The sequence below is a fragment of the Trichoplusia ni genome, chromosome 3, assembly GCF_003590095.1.
Source record: "Trichoplusia ni isolate ovarian cell line Hi5 chromosome 3, tn1, whole genome shotgun sequence".
NCBI classification, from domain to species: Eukaryota; Metazoa; Arthropoda; class Insecta; order Lepidoptera; family Noctuidae; genus Trichoplusia; species Trichoplusia ni.
This window is the reverse complement of record NC_039480.1, coordinates 1804965-1824709: the sequence shown is the minus strand read 5'-3', so window position 1 is coordinate 1824709 and position 19745 is coordinate 1804965. Positions and strand designations below refer to the sequence as shown.

The window sequence follows — 19745 nt, the reverse complement described above, 5'->3', positions numbered from 1 at the left end:
CGGGACGGTCCTTTAAAACGGCGACAGGTGGTGACACTAAGCGGCCCGGCCTCGAGACAAATGCCATTCGATCCGATGAAATGTTCCGGTAATAGTTTTAAAGTAGAGCCACTTCTCGACGGTCTTCACCTTGATTTTTTTCTTGCCATGAATTTTATATTCATATCTGGCTATTCATTATGAGTGCCATCATGCTATGGTCAGTTTGGTTTATGGTATTAAAAGGTTCTTGTAAATGTTTATATTATATTCGCCTCTTCCTTTTATGTTTGGATAATGGCGCATAAGGAAATGCACATGTTTGAAATAATCAGTTACAGACTTTTCTGCTTCTAATTTTGACAGGAATACAGCAAAGAATATAATTAGATTTAATTGTCATAGTAATTATTTAGGTTCTCATTAATATTTTAAAATTCTGTGAAGTAAATGAAAATCTATACGACTTGTGAAATCTGCATTTTATTTGCCTACTACACTACATTTGTAATTCTGAAGCTTTCTTTCTTTGGGTTGGCTAATTAATGCGTATTTGAAAACATACATGCGATTGTGGTAGAAAATAAGGAACTTATAAGCAGGGACCGGACAACCCCACTTTAGAGTTAAGCCGTTTGACAGGGTAACCCGTACACGGGGTAACTCATATCGCAGTGTTACCTTTTGTTCGAGTTACATCCTCGAAACCCAGCGAAATGGTTAACACCTTCATTATGGGAACCACGTGAAGGGGTTAACCCCTTCAATAACTTAACCCTTTGAAGTGGTTACCTTCACGAAAGGCTTTTATTCGTGTTACCCTGAATTACCCACTAAACTTGAGCTGCATACTTGCACCCTAGCGGCCCCTCATTGCTTTACTAAGACTACAGCTGATTTTCTTCTATCGCCGACGCGTCGCGCCGCGACTCGCGCCTCTCGGACAAACTACCTACGCGCGAAACGTCATATAGGTAACTAGCTGTTGCCCGCGACTTCGTCCGCGTGGTTAGAAGATATAAGTTAGGAATTTTTGAACGAAAGCCCTCGAAGATTTATATTTTTCCCCGTATTTGCCACATTTTCCATTAAATCTTCGCTCCTATTAGTTGCAGCGTAATTTTATATACCTAGCCTAAAACCTTCCTCGATTATTGGTCTATTGAACACAAAATGAGATCAAATTTTTTAGATGAATTTATTTATAATAATTTAAAAAAAAATCGAATACAAGTTTTTTTTCATTTTTTGCATTTTCTGAGAAGATTTGACGGGTGAATTTTCGATTGAAAATTAGAGTGTTTTTTTTATATTAATTCAAAATAAGGTGAAAAAATAAATATTTTTAATCAAATAAATTACAGCGTATTTGGGACACAAAAAAGTAAGTTTTCACCAAATTTCGTTACAAAAATAAATTTTTGTAAAAGATAAAAATAAAAAACCACAATCTTGGTTTTTTAGATTTTTCCCATAAATTTTGAGGTTATGTGAAAAAAATGTAAACACAAAAGTTTTAGATCTTTTTCTTTTAGAACTTTGCCATTTGACTTTTTTCGATACGAATTTTAATTTTGCCGGAAATCGATAAAAACCGTTTTTTACTCTTCAAACGTCACTCCCACCCCCTTCCCGACCTCAGATCACCCGTAAATTATTTTTCCTTTCATTTTTATAATATTCCCCTCCTTTTCTAATAGGTTTCATCCTACTATTTTTTTTTTGGTTTTAAAAATTATCGACCCTGGTCTACAAGTATAGACACGAAAAATATATATCACAACGTTTGAAAAGTGCGACAAGCAAAATTAAACTGTAAGATCATATCCACAATGATTTTTATTCCATGTTTACAAGTCGCTCGGTAAATGCAACAATGGCGCCGCTGGGCGGTAAGATGTCACGTGCGCTCGTGGTTATACTATTTTCAAACTAATGTCTATGATAAAGAGTGCATATTGCATTGTCTTAGGTTGGAGTGGGTTACCCTGTTACAGTGTTACAGGGTAGTAAAGGGTAACCTGTTCGGAACAGGGTTCCAGTAATCCGTTCGAAGGTGTAACATATGTCATAGGGTTTTTTCTTGAAGCGCTTAAAAAAACCCCTTCAAAAACCCTTTCAATGAGTATCCGGCCGGTCCCTGCTTATAAGTATTGAACATATACACAAACATCTGTTCAATAATTCCACAGTCCAATAATTAAATTATTCCATTCCACTGAATGGTCTGTTTAATTGAATGGAATTTCTTTTGTTTTTGATATTCGGCCCCGTTCACTAAGGGAATGTGTTTACACGCCAAAGGTGTTGTTATGGTCATTGCAGGGTAATGGTGTTCTTTATCTCAGTATATCATGGTGTCGCTCAGCTAAATGGCATGGAGCTACGAATATTGACTGAAGTGGAGAAGGTAAATTTGATTAGTGTGGAATAGAATTACTCAAAAAGTCTTTTTTTAACATTTTTTTTGGAAATGGGAAATATTTGAAGAAAACAAATTAAAACCTGTTTTAAAATAGGTAATATGACACATGATTTTCAACTCTTTCTTTAGTGGATAAAAACTGACCTTAGAAGTGGAAAAGGAAATGTTAAAGCTCAAAAGACATCAGAATTAGTAGTAAGTAGTAGTAGTAAGTAAATTAAAATGTGATCCAAAGGTATATTATATGGCTTCTGTATAAATTAATTATACTGAAGTTTTGTAGAGCAGAGGAGAAATATCATCAACGAATGTGTCATAAGCCTTAACCTAAGTATTCCCATAAGGATTATAGGTACAAGTGCACAGGATATTAAGAGAACTTAAAGCATATTGTGTGCACTTCACTGATTTAATACAAATTTCCGTTGAATACCGTATCCGATGAGTGTCAGTATCTCCACGTTTGACGCGGGACTGTGGCATAACGTCTTGTTTAAATCAAGCGGGGAATGATGGCAATAACAGTTAGCAGCGGAGTTACGGCTGCTAAGATAATGGCTGGCCCGGAGATTCCCTCAAAGTAATTGCTAATTTCAGTAGACGAGGCGCGCAATAATTGTTTGTTTGTTTCTTTGTTTTAGCTCGTCTTGCTTATCAGAGCTTGGTGACTGGTGTCGATTCTTGTGCTTGAAATGATAAGGTGTAAGTGGTGGTAAGTTTAAATGTTTTTGTTTTGAAGAATAAGGCAACAAAGCCTAAAAACCACGCAATACTGATATATTATGTACATCAGTGAATTTACTTTGTAATCATTTCACCGTATAGGTTGAAGGAGAAAAACAGTGTGATGGGTGAAATGATAAAGATACAACAAACTGAGAGTAACATGGCGTACATAACAGCGAGCTTTAATTAATCTCTTAAGGAATGAAGAGTGCTTAGTACTAGAGCCTTAAACCCATCCATCCCGAATCGATAAATTAAAGCCATCTATCGTCGAGTAGCCACAACTCGTACTAAATTACGCGTCCGCACAACAGATGGCGCGCCCATCAATACAGCAAACATTCCCGAACTTAATATACATAAAACAAGGAGACAAACTTGTCGTTACTATAAATCCCGCATGTTAAACTAAGACAGACATGTCGGACGTTTGCGACAAGTCAGCGGGCCCTTATCAAGAGCCGAGCAGTTATTTACGGCCTAGCCTGAGTTATGGCCAATTTACAGGCAGTCATTAGTGCCTTAATGGCCTTAAGGTGTCCGGGTGAAAAGTACCCGGGCGGATAAGTTTGGGCAACGTCAGCGTTTCCAAGGCATGATGTAGGGTTTTTGTCTTGCATTTATAATGATAATGTTTGGGTTTAAAGAGCTTCTTGTGTTTTTATGGGATCCTGGTTTACGGTGGGCTTGTGTATTGTTATGGGTCCTGATTTTGAAATGTTGGTTGTACTGGGTGTTCTGGATACGTTTAAAGTGAGCAAGTTTGTCGACATTAAGAAAGCAAGGGAATAAACACTCGTTTTGACTTTTGGCAAGAGTCTTTTAACACATGTTGTTGGATTTTCTGAAAGGTATGTTGTTATTCTAGCACTCACTTTTAGCTTTTTCTTCTGCTCTGCCTATGGTTCTACTGCTAAGTTATCCAAGTGACGTCGAACAAGGCGACTCTTTTTGATTTTGAGATTTAACAATTTATGTTACTTTAAATCATCGGTCCACTGCTGAACGTAGGCCTCCCCCAAAGAGCGCCGACCACAATAGGCTGAGATGATGATGATGATGATGATGAAATCATCGGTGTAGCATTCAATGTCTATAACTAGTAGACCGACATTCCAGTCAAATGGATAATGTTTAATTAAAATATCTGCTACATATTTCTTGGTCTATTTTTTGTTCAAAACTATAGCATTATGAAGTCCTCGTTAACAACTCAATCTAACACCAAACATTTACTAGCAAAACAACAACTTTTTCACAAACAACACACAGATAAAACGTCAAAATGATTTGTTAAAGCCATTTACGTGCTAAAGGCCCACTGGTCGACAATAGCAAAATTCATTACAACAATGCGTAACTGGCAATGATAACCTCATTTCGTAACGAATGAATCAAACGCACATTAAAGCATTGTCGTGCGCGAGAATTATTGTGACGTGCCACTCGTTACTGGCGCTCTTCGATGCTGCCGGCGTTACACGGACAGGGGCGCTATGGAGACGGAAAGATCGAAAAAAAGTCATTGGTGAATATGACGGTCTTTAAACAAGGAAGACATTGGCTCTTTTTAACTATTATCACACGTTAGTTTCGATCCCAGCGTAGGAGAAGCATTTGTGTGGCCCACGAAATCTTATCCTGAGTCTGGGTGTCTTGTGCATATGATTTGTATGTTTGTCAAACCCCCTGCGACACCAAGATTACCTAAGTTTCTTACTGCGGAAGCCGTTTCTTTTTTTTTAAATAACACATCAAATTTTACAAAGTTTTCAGTATTTGCTGGTCTGTTGATGACAATTTTTCGCACTTAATAATTCAGTAAGTATTAGGTGCTTTTCCTTTCTGAGAATACTCAAAATAGGTTTCTAGTAGAACAATTAGAAAGCCTTCGAAATATTATCCTAGTATAGACCAGTTTCTAATTTTCCACATCACTCTTCATGCTTTATTATTGGCTAATTAAACAAATCACTCACTTACCCTAATCATTTCAATAATTACCCAACTCCATAGTTTTCTTTAGCCGCAAATTTTGCATTATCGCGACCGGTATGACAGCTCGGTGATATATACTCCGTATTATAAATGCTATAAATAAATAAATATCGGATATTTAGGACCGCACTATTGTTGGTAATGAGAAATGTGCGGGCCGGTTGTCTGCAACGAGCTCTGTGATTGGTGATTTAGGAAAATATTAATTAATTTAATTTGCATTGCGTTGCGAGCTGCGATTTTGAATGGGACTCGGCGTGGGTTTTTCTGGTCAGATTGGCAATGTATCGTGTGGATGGTATGTTTGCGGTAATTACAATTGCTAAATACAGGTATAAGAGAAAGTTAGAGGATGTAAAGACACATTCTTGTGAACTGTTCGTCTAATCTAGGTTAGCATTCGTTTCCAATCTTACAAGATTCAGGTAAACACCGTATGTTACATAAAGTAAAGACCTTTTTAAACTCCAAAATTCATTTAACTTAGCTTGAACTCAAACATTATTCCATGATGGAAGTAGACACATCCTATTTTCCTATGTATTGATCTAAGATCATTAAGTATATTCTGATGTAAGTGTTTGCTGATGATTTACTAATTCAGCATCAGTTCATTGGTAACCAAACAACAAAATTCTGAGTCCCTTAGAAACCTTCGTAACAACGTAAACTGCAGTGTTGTAATTTTATACATTTCAGGTAAGTATACAATTTTTAGCTACGGTTGTAACAATGTTCTTCATAATTACATCCAAAACATGAAAAGATCGCTTCTTACTTCTAGAACAAGAAATTTACCAAAACATAACCATTAGTAATCAAACACAAAACCTACAAACAAATAATTTGTAGAACACTTGTAATTTTCAGTTATAACCGGTTACGGGCGGTTTTAATCGGATTCATCTAGTTTTTGTGGTAAATGACAGGGCGGCGTCCACACAAGCGGCGGGCGGGCAATCGTATTGTTTTGACGGCTGTGGCCTGCGCAAATAAATATATACTCATTTTTGTTGATAATGAATTGTAGGGTCGCGGGGACTGTTGATGTCCGAGCTGGACAATTATTTTAGTTAAGTATTTGTTGACGTAAAGCTTGCGTAGTGCGTCCGGCTGATACTATGTACATAAATATTGATGGTTCAAGAATTTTCAAAGTAATCAAGATCAATAATATTCTCGTACATCATTCAATAACTTAGACTTGCATGTTTTTGTAATTGTATGTGTGTAATCATTTCTTGTTAGCATAATATTAAATGAAAATAACTAGTATGCAAATTAACGCAATTTGTATGAACTAAAATAGGAATAAGCCATATATTTACCATTTTTAAAAACACTTGTTACTTTTTGATGAGCGCATTTGATTTGGTTGCTTATTTGGGAAAATATGAGATAGTAGGTCTGCAGATTCATGACATAATTAAAATACAGTAAGGAAATTACCGATCCCCATACTCCGATCCAGAAGGATTTTATTATTTTTTACAAAATAAAAAAAAAAACGTCGAAGACGGACGAGAACAGTTCCCCTTACCTTATTTAATGTGCAACTGTGTTTGATTGCGGTCGTAAACGTTTGTCGTCGCACCAATAGTAATTATGATTTTTAATTATACCACGCGAATGCACATTTTGTTTAATTTTATCGTTTGCGTTAATTTAATTATTATTCAATTTTAAACTCCATTTATGTTTAATTGACCGTAATTGTTAAATAACGAGTGAAATGGAGTGATTTAAAACTGTTAATTAACTAGTTTGTCATGCGACGTTCTTTGATATTTCTTAGTATTCTTAAAAAAAAACAATTCAAGCCTACCTTTTTATTTTTTATTATTATTATGCCACTGTTATATCAATATTTTATCAGCTACATCCCCAAATTCTTCCACCAGCAGTTCACGCATGTCTTTTGCTATAATTTGTTGAATATCTTCATTATTTTGTTCTTTATCTTATATACTTATTTTTTTTTGAATCTGTGAGCTGTGTTGGTTAAATGGTAGGTACTGTTTAATTGTATCGGTTAAATTTTGAACCATGATTATACTTTGGTCTAACTGAAATTAAATCTATGAGATTTCAATTGACTAATATACCAGACAGGCATGATATTATTCGCCTTTCTAGTGAAATTTTGAAATAAAAATATATTAGGCTTTTATTTTTCTTTTGAAAACAAATATTTTATTCGTTTAATTATAACATTCATATAGCCTGTGCACAATAATTTGCCCATGCGCACACAATCTACAGTTTACGCAGCTGTGTGTGGTGCGCAGGCGCCGATTGACACGACTCAGCGAGATTGAGCCAAGAATCATTCGTATATTTTTACGACATCAATCCAGAGTTCAGAAGATTAGAATAGACTGAAATTATTATTAATTAGGTTCAGTTTCTTCAGATAGATTTCAGATGTATCTTAAGAACTAAATGTAGAAGCATTATATAGGTGTACTCGTATATACCTGATACTCTCAAAACAAGATCAGTATTAAGCGAGAAAAAAAATATTTCACTACACAACTTCTGCTTTAGAATTTTCGAACTTTGGTGTTGATATTTCTTCAGCACCTAATTTAGGTCTTTGCATAAAATAGTTTTATCTGCAACCGATTGTCACAGTAATTATTATTATTTTATTTTTTTAATCATTTATTCATATATAATTTTACATTGCATCTACAAGCTTACTCGCCAAGCTATGTCGCTTTTAAATTCTACCTTCATTTATTCCTGTTAATTTGCTATATTTTAATAACCCTACAAAAACAAAGGTGGTTGGAGGTTATAATAATAATTAAATATAGCGTGTCCTGTCTATTCGTTCAGCGTGCAAGTGATGAGGGATTTATTTGACCGATGACGAATTGTTCGGAGATCTCTCTAGCACCGCGTAAACAGTGTAACTACTGATCTTGTGGGGTGGCCATGGGTTCGATTTTAGTTCATAACTACTGTTCCTTCAAATTATAACTATCCTTATATAATAGGAATAAATAGAGTTCTAAACAAATAAGCCCAATTTTAGTCAAAAAATACTTATTCACGAAATTTTGTAACTCAACTTTTGAAACCAGTAGTTCCTAGTAGTACTTTTGAAGTGATTCTTAATGGGATAAATAGATTCGCAATTTTAATTAGACATTTTATAAGACAGGAAATTAGTGTTTAAATCTGCACATTTCATAAATTTGAAAGTTGATGCGATGATTATGAGTTTAAATTAAAAAAGTACGAAATCTTTTTAACATGACATATTAAGATAAACTCTAATTGAAGAAAATAGACTTTTTTCAGAGTTGCCTATCATATCAAAACGGAGTTAACATTTGTCAGGACGATCCCACACTCGAACAAACTCATGCGCACCGAATGCTCCCGCGCACGTTTCTTGATTTAAATCCCGCAACAAAATATATACTGTTTTACTCGATCCCATCGACGGATTTATTTGACCAAACTGCTTCGTTCTCAGCATTGTGCTCGTATAACTTTTTAACACATAAATATTTACAGTACTGTCTCTACACGGCATATCGTGTATAATGTATATTGGTGTATCGCTGTTATTGTTTTACAAGACAAAATTAGTATGTTTAGCGTTGAATTTTTATTGGTTATGTGCTTTTTTTTCGTGTCAGTTTTTATTATACTGTATTTGAGAACCTGTGTGAAGAATAAAAGTAAATTTTAATATCAGTGGCTAATGTAACAGGCATGTAAATTAATATGCAGTCGGTCAGAATCTTATGCGTTTGTACAATATTTATAAATGGACTGGCAAAAAGTCATCAGTTTCTGAAGACAACCATACAAGATGTAATAATAGAAGCATGCTGTGTTATTTTTTCAGAGGTGGCAGCAGGCTCCTGGACGTTACAATGCTGAAAACTGTTTATCATAGTTTCTGGACCTTCAACTAAAGCTTTCTTTATTGCTATGTCCATATTTTTCTGTGCACTTGATAATTTCCTCCCTATCAGAAGCTAGATATTTGTCGTCTCTAAGAATCTTGTTTAATATAGCAGTTCTTGTTGCCCTCACAAAAGACAGAGCTGCCGTTAGGTGTTGCTAAGCTGGGCAACAAAGAGTCGTGTGGAGTCGCATAATATCTGCCGCCGGGATCGCCTAACTTACTCTTAAACACAACACTATAAATACGAACGCTAAATACCTGCCGGGATGTTAAGGGGTATACTGGTGTAATTAACTTCTTTTAATTAAAGGTTTTTTTTTTCAGCAAAAAGGTCATAGGCTTTTTTAAGTTTTGCATGAATTTATGATTCTGCCCATTAATGATTCTGTTTAGAAAGATTGAGAACTTTGTGTGTGTTGCAGGAGTAAATTACTTGGTACGTTTAGACAGAAGTCACTATTTCAACAGTTGCCGGAGAAGAGGTTCAAATTATTCTTGTCGACAATTAATTGTAACATTAAAGGAAAACTGAATTTTTAATTTAACTTGTTTATAGTTTAGATAAAATTATCAGATTCATATAACATTTTGTCAGCGGCCAGCGCTAGTGCATCCTTAACGTAATTTTACGATGACTGAATTTTCTTTTTCTAATCTTTAACTAATTCTTCCTTCTGAGTCGTATGATGCCACGTAGCTAGATAAACTCAGCACATCCTTGTCTCTACAGCCCAGCTCCACGTTAACACCAGCCCCTTAACTATGCGGTGAGCAGAAGGCAAGTACACAAAAACTGCAAGTGTGCGTCCTCTTTACGAGAGGCGGTCGCTTGTGGCCGGCGAATTATAAGAGGTTTAGAGCGCACAACTAAACAGATATTAAATTTCAACCTTTATACCAGAGATTTTGTTGCTTTAATACTGAATTAACTATTGTTTAGTTTGATTATGTAGTGATTTGTGATGGCTGGCCGGTGAGGTCGGTTTAGGAAAATGAGCTTCTGGTTTTGCCGTTAAAACTTTCCAAAGTATGTGCGCTGGAAAAAAAACGTCATTGAGAATTTACTCTCGATAACAGAAATAAAATAATGTTAACTCACAAATATAATTATACTAGCTGACCCAGCAAACGTTGTTTTGCCGATTTTAGTTTTCTAGTTGTATGTATTTTTAATGCCACATTATAATAAAAATAAAATCAAACAATTTCGTCCAAAAAATAAAATATATTTTTTTAGTGTGAGCAACCCTTATCACTTAGGGGTATGAAAAATAGATGTTGTTCTATTCTCAGACCTACCCTATATGTAGACAAAATTTCATAAGAATCGGTCGAACCGTTTCGGAGGAGTACGGTAACTAACATCGTGACACGGGAATTTTATATATTAGATTAGGTACCTATCTATTTCCCGATTTTTGAATCAGACTGAACAGACAGACAGACAGACAGACAGACATTGAATACATAGATAAAAAAAACTTTTAGTTTATTTGAAAGCTTATCATTAAAGGAACTTTGAACCTTAGCAAGCGCCACAAACTACCACTCAGCCATTAAGCTAATTCAAAATGTGTGAAACAAATCCGCACACCGAAGGTATTGGCAACCCATTAGGCTCGGTGCACACTAACGTAGCGCTGATCTATCCGCGACGAGCGATCGCTCGTAAATATCTTCACGCGGTTGCTAACGGTACCAAAGAGATAAAATTTGTAGCGTTAGAATAAAAGTTTGTTGAAACATTATACTATTTACAATTATTTAATTGTAATATGTTTTAAATTCAGAAATAAATATCGTCACGTTCTTTTGGACTTCTTGTGCACACAATTTTAGAAATAATACTTACTTTAAATGTTTGCTAGGACCCCATTGACAAGTACATAATGCAGACCTCTTGCGATTCAAAACTGCACAATGCAATATAGGTACAATAGTATACAAAACAGCAGAACACAGCAACTGGACGGTTCTTAAAACCCACAAAAACCTTGGTACAGTTAAAAGCGGGCGTTATTAGAAGCACGTTAGGGCCTGCGCACACCGCGGCGTTGCAGCGTTGTCGCGCTGATCTACGCGACCGAGCGCTCGTAAACATGTTCCACCTGGCTTTGCTAACGCTACCTGCATGGTCAGTGTAGTGGCGGCACAGAAATTCCACGGAATTTGTGTGTTTTTAAATTGAGGTGGGAGACTTAGTTTAATTTGTTTTACATTACAAGGTAATGCATGTTTAATGGTGAGCTTGGTTAATTAAAAATGTTCTAGGTTGGTTAAAAAGAATTCGTTAAGCAAAACGACGTTAAAGGCTTTTTCTTAAAAATGTTTGTATAAAGGAAAGGAAAGAATAATATCGTATTTAAAGTAAAATTCGTCTAATTCGTGTATAGTTTTAACTTCGTCGATCACGCTATTTACCTGTAAAGAAATAGTTTCGTCACTGTAACTAATAAATCTAATTTACGTATTGATATCTAAACATTAAAACAATATAAGGCCTACTAATTCCCAGTTAATTTTGCTGACCCTACAAGGATCTACACCTCGGCCGGTATCGGAGATATCAAAAAGCTTACGCGGAGTTAGGGCACTCGATTAAAGCCCGCCTTGTTTGCATCGCCGCTGAATGTGCTGACCCTACCACTACCACTTGAGCTGTTTTATGGTAATTAAAATTTTTGTTAACGATCCTTATTGTTTTGCTTACTGTACAGTGTACTGGCCAGGGTTTACTGTCGTGAGATGTGTAAGTGCCTGTGTATACGGACTATTTAGGTGTTCAAAAGAAAATCAGAGTTACTAATTACAAGGTTTCTTAAAATAATGGTATTTAAGTATCTATGTGGGATTTAAGTTTTCTTAGCGTATTTACGAGTACGTGATTTCCCGTCATTTTTTCTATTGACCATTTGCAGGTTATGATGGACTTTTGACTATAATATATCGCCCCTCGCATAGCTCTTACGGTATTTTATACAAAGTTAAAAATAAGCTTCAAAGCAATTTAAACATTTACTTCATTGTGTTTTCCGAACCAATCCGGTCAAAAGATTTTTCCTAGCAAATTGACGTTATTAATATTAAACAAGATCGTTTAAAATAAAAATAAATCTTGTTATAAACTGGTAATAGAACCTTTGACCGTTAGCGAGCACGTCACAACATGCCCTCAACTTTGTTATACATTCCCTTGACTTTTCTTTTTAGGGATCCGCATGTCTTGAATATGACTAATTACATAAATTAATTTTATACACTATGCATTTAGGATGAAACTGTTTCTTTTATTTCGTCAATGAAGTTATATTTGCTCAGTATTTGGATGGAAAATGAATTTAATTCGGTCGAAGTAGAAGGTTAGCATTGTTTTAAATAAACGAAATTATTATTATGTGGTTTTGGCAGTGAATGTTTTGGTCAGTTTAATGAGTCGTCAGGCTGTATCGGCGGGCTTGCCAGATATTTTACCAAATTACATGGTTTTATAATAATATGTACTCATACAATATTATTATACCTCAAAATAAGTAATAATTTTAACTTACCTCCTCCTTTACTCGCTTTCTTAACACAAATCATGTATTAACCAATTTTCTATTATGAAACGAAAGTTAAAAAGAAAACATACTCGTTCCAAACATGATTGGCTCTTAAGAAGCTAACAAAATAAAAGCAAGTGTTTGTAGGGAACCTTACCGACGACCACAGTATAAAGAGCCCGTCTAACACCATAAAAACTTGCCTTTGACGCGTTGCCCACTACGTCACGCACACAAAGCGAGCGATTACATAGAAAAACGTGCGAAACGCTTAAAACGGGGGGTGGTCGACCTACGAGAGGGGGGGTGCTACAGAAATGCAAATATGAAATATGAAAATGAAGATGGCATGTAATAAAAGTGATATACTGGGCTCCGTAGAGCCATTTCGCAGCGTGGGTAGTCGTCTCGTCAGTTTTATGCTCCGCCGTCCATCATCCCGTGACAGCGTTCATGGATGCCTCCTTGAGCCTGAAGAGGGGGAGGGGGGGCGCGGTGGGGGGGGGTGCGGGGAGGGGACGGCGGCCCCGGCGCAGATTTATTATTACAATGTTGACGTTTGATGTTTTATATTTAAGTAGTGTTTTGTTTTATAGCCACTCGATACCATCTTCGTAATTACCATATTTAGCAGTATTCGATCAGGTTTTATCCTTTTAATATATGGAAAAAGGATAAATCATAATAGTGACAGTCTCTGTGTTTGTTTGATCTTCACATGACATCTCACTTGAACGAGATTTTTGAGCATATTTTTTTAGTAACAGCCTTAGATTCCGCTTGCGCCAAATAAAGAGCCCAACATAAAATCCAAATAAACCATCTTAACATCAAAAGCCAAACTTTGAGCCACCACCAATTATCAACAACACCATCCACCATTATTTCACTACGAATCCAACATTTTTTAAAGTAGGCGTTATCCCGTCAACGTGAACAAAGACGTGGCAATAATTCGTTTCCCACATACCAACAATACTGGGAATGCTGGAATGAATACTGGAATTAATTACCCAATCCGCCCAGCAGACCGCAGATGTTTTTCACTTATTGTTTATCGAAACTTGGGGTCCTCAACGTAAACTGTTGGCCTTCATTGTATAGAGTTTATTAGCTCTGACAAACTTAGTACGGGATGATGAAATGTATTGACCATGTAGTTCGATCTATCGATATTAATAATAGCTTGTTTGTATATTTTATATAAAAATTAAAAATAGATGTCATAATTCCAATCATCAGACATGCACTTCAGCTGAGCACATTTTCAGCTGATGGACCAGGCAGACCAAATCGTAGCGTTTCGTAGTAGTAAAAAGATAGATCGTCAGAAGAATCATAATTAGAAAACTACAATAAATTACACCTTTTAAACACATCTAATCTGCAGAAAAAACTATAAGATAATGACGTCACGAGTTCTACGACATTCAAATGTAAATGTGACATTACACGAGTTGGAGTGTGCATGTGTGCGTGCTGCCCCCGACTCCATCTGTGTATGTACAGACAACAAAATTATAAAAGGGTAAATAAAACAGAAAGCTTACACAAGTCATAAATTTGATTTATAGAGATTAAAAAAGGCGCTTTAGAAACGGCTCGAACGAAAATTTTCGCTGGGACGAATCGGGAGACGAGTGTACCGTCAGCAGATTAAATGTTATAACTGTCATATTGTTACTGTAATAATAACATGTTTTTTTTAAGTAGGTACCTAAGCCTTACTGTAAGACATTGATTTTAAAAACCCGTTAAGTTTTGGAGACATACTAGTAATCATGACCTGACTATAAAATGCAAAATGTTATTGTTAAAAAAGCCAAATCAAAAACACTTACTAGGATTGAAACTGCTCCTATGGCTCATTACATAAAACAGTATCAGATCTTAACCTAATATTATTTACGAGTGTAATTGCGAAATATTTAATATCAATATTCTTGCATTAAAGCAGAATAATAAAACCTTATCACCTTTATTATTACCATTCACCTAATATAAATATAATAATCAGACAAAATAATATAATGACCGTTTAAATACACAGTTTTGCAGACCGTACTCATGTCAGCGCAGTGTCGATGTTCGTACCCGTCAGAGGGGGCGCCCGTAAGAAAATTTACAGGCACCGCCGTATTTCACCCCCGCCTTTTTTGTTAATCTACCCTCCTAATGCGTCGCTTTGTTTACCTGCTGACCGTACATAGTGTCCTTAGTGTTCAAATGGTATAATTACGTTGGTGAATGTAATGTAAAGTCTTTGTCTAAGGGTTGAGTGGAAATATCTCGGATTACTTCAAGAGTTATGGACGGTTTGCATGTTAGTGTTGTGTTGTATGGGCAGACGCGTAAGCCGATAAAATATTATTTTGAATTATGTTTTTACTAATCTCTTAACGGGCTTTTGTTTATGTGAGGTTAGATTGACTTTTATATTGTCGGTTCTGAAAAAATATGAAGTTGTATTTTTATTTGTATTGTTACTTAATACTCAGTACTTTAGCGCTGCTTTTGGACGATTATGGCTCAAAAAAAATGTAGAAGAACATAATATTTAGATTGCACTACATTATTACACAATCAACTTGATGGCTCAAGCTGGATTTATAAAAATCCTAAATCTTCGTCTGAGGCAGAAAGTCTGTGTCTTCTAACACAGCCTAGTATTATTAGAACAATTCTGCCTTCAACCCAAAAAGAAATTCTAAAATGATCCAATTCCGAAACTCTATCCTATATTACGTTTGCAAATGAGCATTCTAGATGAAAGTTGTGCAATACAGAGATATAGGAACTTACGAGTGTCGCCCTAGCTTAGTTTTCGATTTGGCAAGCACTGAAGCAATATTGTTCGGTTCGCGCACCATTCCTACAGTATGTTTAACGTTTTTATTAGTTATATGATTTTCAAAATATTGGGTTGTGCTGTTTTGGAAGCTGCTGTTGTGGCCTAAAGTTATTATAGTATTCTTTACTTCTATCGCTTCTTGAGTCATTCATAACGGTTTTGTTGGCCAAATTCTTGACTGTAAATATGAATGTTGAAATCTAGTCTTTCTGGGAAATGTGAATTAGATATTTCTTTGCAAATCTATAATTATTGGGTCAAGATAATCGATTTGGTTTAATTAAGGTCGATACATACCAATCTCTCGCATAAGAATGTCTGAGTTGCGGTCCAAAGTATATCACAGGATAATTATTACTCATTATTGTGAAAATTCTAAATAAGTAAGTCATATTAATTTTATTACCAGATTTGCAAATAACAAGTCTGGGCACCGAAGCTTACAGTATAGGTAGACATATTACCTGCAAAAAGCATTAATAAATTCCTTACATAAAGTAGGTAGTCTGTTTTTGCACTCAATATAAATAAAAGCTAAGTAGGAAACAATATTATCCAACCAGACCTATCCCCTAATGACCATCCACTTTTACATTCAGACTGCCGAGCATTTAACCCTTCGACTGGTCATATAATTGGTCCAATGAGGGGGAGAACGGGTTATTTCATAATCTACGGCAACCCCCCACTGCAGACGGATCAACGCTGCACAATCCCGGCGATAGAATTTTATGAGACCCCCGGATGCAGCGTGGTAAGCAGTAGTCATAAATAGTTGCGGGTGTTTCAGTTCAACTAGATGTGGTATGCTATTTTTTTCATAATTAAATTTTTGAATGGCGCTTGTGTACTTAAAGGAACTGAATGATAAACTCAGCCAAGTACTTTCAGCTAACACCATGTCCTCCACCTTTAGAATCTTATCAATTTCAAACACCTTTTTCGTATCATCAACAGTGGATTGGATTTTAGATGAAAAAAAAATGGATAGAACCAACAAGAGAAATGTGAAGAAGCATGTCAGTAGCACATTCTTTATGAAGCTAATATAATGAATGGTGAGATTTTCACCTGTACCACGCTCCAGACACATCCAGGCAGCGCTACCTCACACAGGGAGCGCATTAATGCACTACGACTGAACGTAACTATTACTGTGTGAGTTGTGGATTTGTTTTGCCGGTCAGATAGTTGAAAATATGAAAATGAGTTTCAAGTTTCACTGAAGATGTGAAACGACATCAAATTTTATGTACAAAACAACTTTTGTATTAATTTTGTTCAAGTTTTTAATGTTGAACGGTTTTGTGTTCATGGAAATATTACTGTTTTTAATTAGGATGCTTGTTTATAGTTACTGTAATCTCAAGAAAGAAATATTTTACTTTTTGTCGGATTTCTACTAAGGTTATATATTATGTTACTTGATTGGTTAGATTTTCTGACTAACTGTTTTCACGATGAGAGGGTAACGTGTTACTTTTTAGTACACAATCAGGAAATTAAACTATCCCTGACACCACTTTCATAAAATTTTTAGATTTTTTATATTGCTCTGTAGTAGGTGTGTGAATCTAATTATATTATTTCAGTTTTATTTATTGTCCAGTCTGCAGTATACTTTGTTAGTAATCTGCGTTAGTTTGTCAATCAACGAACTATACTTAGTATCCCAGTAGGATACTAAAATGTAACCACTAAATTCCCGGAGAAAAACGTCAGTCTAGCTAGTGACGTCACCACTGACTGACGAGTGCTACCTAATTAGGATTGACTCTAATGAACGGGTAATTTTAGTGATACAGTTTTTGAGTACTTTCGTTTGAAAATTTGGTAACGAAATAACTATGACTCCGATTTTAAAATTTGATCTATGTATGTCTGACGATGAGAAAGGATAGATGTTCTTGTAAGGCGACTCTCGTAAGATTTGATTAAATCAATTCGGATTTGTGTGCTTAGGGATAATATTTTATTTTGTTCCGGCTCCAAAATCTTTCCAGATAGAATTTTTATATAAGTTCTTCTTAGATAAATTCTTAAATACAAAATACTATCCAATTTCACGAGCCTTAAATATCGTGAGTTGTTCAATAAACTCTAAAGTTGCACTTACGTTAGAAATATAAAAGATTGTTGAGTGAAGACTGGTGGGGTGACATGATACGGACAAAAGGCAGCAGATTGCACCTACCACCCCTCGCTTAAGGGGAAGCTCCATCTTCTCGATTTATTACATATTATGTTTCTTCGGAAAATATTCTGAATGACCCCATTGGGTGTAATGATTGGAAAAATTATATTATACTCTTAAACAAGGCAGATTTCAATTGTTCTACACGTTTTCTTTACATTAGCCATTTGTAAGATGTCTTATTTTTAGACTTTAAGCAATTCCCACGTTACTCGTAAACAATTTTTGTCCAATTTAGACCAACTTTTGTCATGAAGTCTGGTAAAAATTGGTTTGAATTGACTGCAGGCTAAGGCTACTAGCCATAAGTGGTAGATTTTTAGCTTATAGTTTGTATATTCATGAATTCTAAGAATAGAATAGGCACCTAATGATATTGAAATTGAACTTAATTCACAGCAACCCAAAAATGCTTGAAAATTACATATTAAAAAACATCCCAGCGCATCTTCACCTTAACAGTTGCAGCGGATTTCAAGACGGACGGACGGACAGCGGGGGCAGGTAAAGGGGTCAAACGTCATCGATCGGGGTCCGACCCCGCCCGTAATCATACCCCCACTTGTTTATTTTATATTGGAAATGTCAGCGTCCGTGTGTGACGTCGCTCTGTTATGTTTCTTTGGCACATCTTGGAATAAGTCGGGTTCACTGGTACACGTAATACACCAAGTATAAGCTTGAATTGTGGATGGATTGTGGCGGTTTTGAGCAAGATTCTTTGCTCATTTCTTTTGTGTTCTAAGCGCGTTGTAAAATGTTGCTAGATTCGAACTTCATTTGGGAATACAGGTTTTTTCTAGATGATGGATATGTGATTGTTACACAAGTATAAAAAGTTATTAGTATTTTGTGATCTAAATATTGAGTAATAAATTCGCTATAGTAAAATGAATTTGAGGTAGCTATTTGATGTTGTTCAAGCATTCTTGTTAGAGCCATGCAATGCTTGTAAGGTAAATTCTGATATTCTTGGTGATTCCTTTAGGAATTATCAAGTGCATATTTGTGCCACCGCAGCATACAACGACGGCACAAAGCGTTTTGCTACGACTTAACACCTTACCCGAGAAGCAATGAATGTTTAACAGCGGTCACTTTGAGAGCACACCTCACTCTCATGGGGTTTTTGAAAACTGACTGTGTTGGTGCGTTTCCAGTGTAGTGTAGTTTGACAATTAGTCGATCTAGTCTACAAGAAATTGTGAAATTAAAGTGAATAATGTCTTAGTTAATTCCCATTTAGAACATATTTGTGTAAATACCTGAACGGACTGGTCATGATGTCAAAATACATTGTTAATTATTGTTTAAATGGTTTTTTTTTTAATTTACTTATTTATTTCGTTTCGTAATGATTTTAGCAATGAATAAATATAATTTTGTGTCTACTATCTATTTTTTCAACTAAACCCATACATAGCGACAGTAAATCTGTTCTTTTCGGCAGATTGCCGTACTTTATCCGGACCACATTCACTCCGTATCGTGCGACCATTGGAAACGTACCGAGCAGGTGCATGCACGAGGTGCGTCGCGACCACACGGACTGTCTTACCCCTTTATGCAGGTCCCCTCAATACAAGCGCTGCATATTTTAACCTTACCTCGACCGCAGCCCGTTTCGTAAACGCTATCTGCTTTTGACTAGGCAAACATAACTTTACCGTTACGAGAACCACCTGCATTCCATTTTCAATTGTATTCTCTTTAAATTTCGGTATCGGTTGGAAATTTTGCACTGCCAATAGAATTTGGTAGGTGACTAAAAGCAAAGTCATTGGTCGCGCTTGAGATATTAGCAGGTTCAGTCCTCCAGATGGGTGCATTTACGTGGAGATATTTCCGATTTGATAGCCTTTGAGGGCGGCGCGTGAATTCTGAATGAGTTTGACTTCAGCTTGCTTTTGATTTAGGTATCGTAGGTGCCACTGGGAATAAAGATGGTGAATTTTTCGAAATGAATTTTCTAGCGGTGTGAGAAATGTAGCTGAATATTTAGGAGATTTCTACTAGTTTTCTTTGACACAAAAAATATCTTGAGGTTTTAACACTTTACTTCTTTAAATATCGGAATCAGAACTACTAGCATTTAACTTTTG

At 35.8% G+C, this 19745-nt stretch overlaps 1 protein-coding gene across 1 annotated transcript in view; it reads left to right on the top strand.

Moving 5' to 3' along the window:
• The first annotated feature begins 11568 nt into the window (after nucleotides 1-11568).
• LOC113508818 (keratin, type I cytoskeletal 9-like) overlaps nucleotides 11569-19745 on the top strand; it is a 45761-nt gene continuing 37584 nt past the window's right edge. The window contains exon 1 of the mRNA XM_026891948.1: nucleotides 11569-11724. Within this exon, the coding sequence (XP_026747749.1) occupies nucleotides 11722-11724 (3 nt within the window). The 5' untranslated portion in view covers nucleotides 11569-11721. The remainder of the gene's footprint in view (nucleotides 11725-19745) is intronic.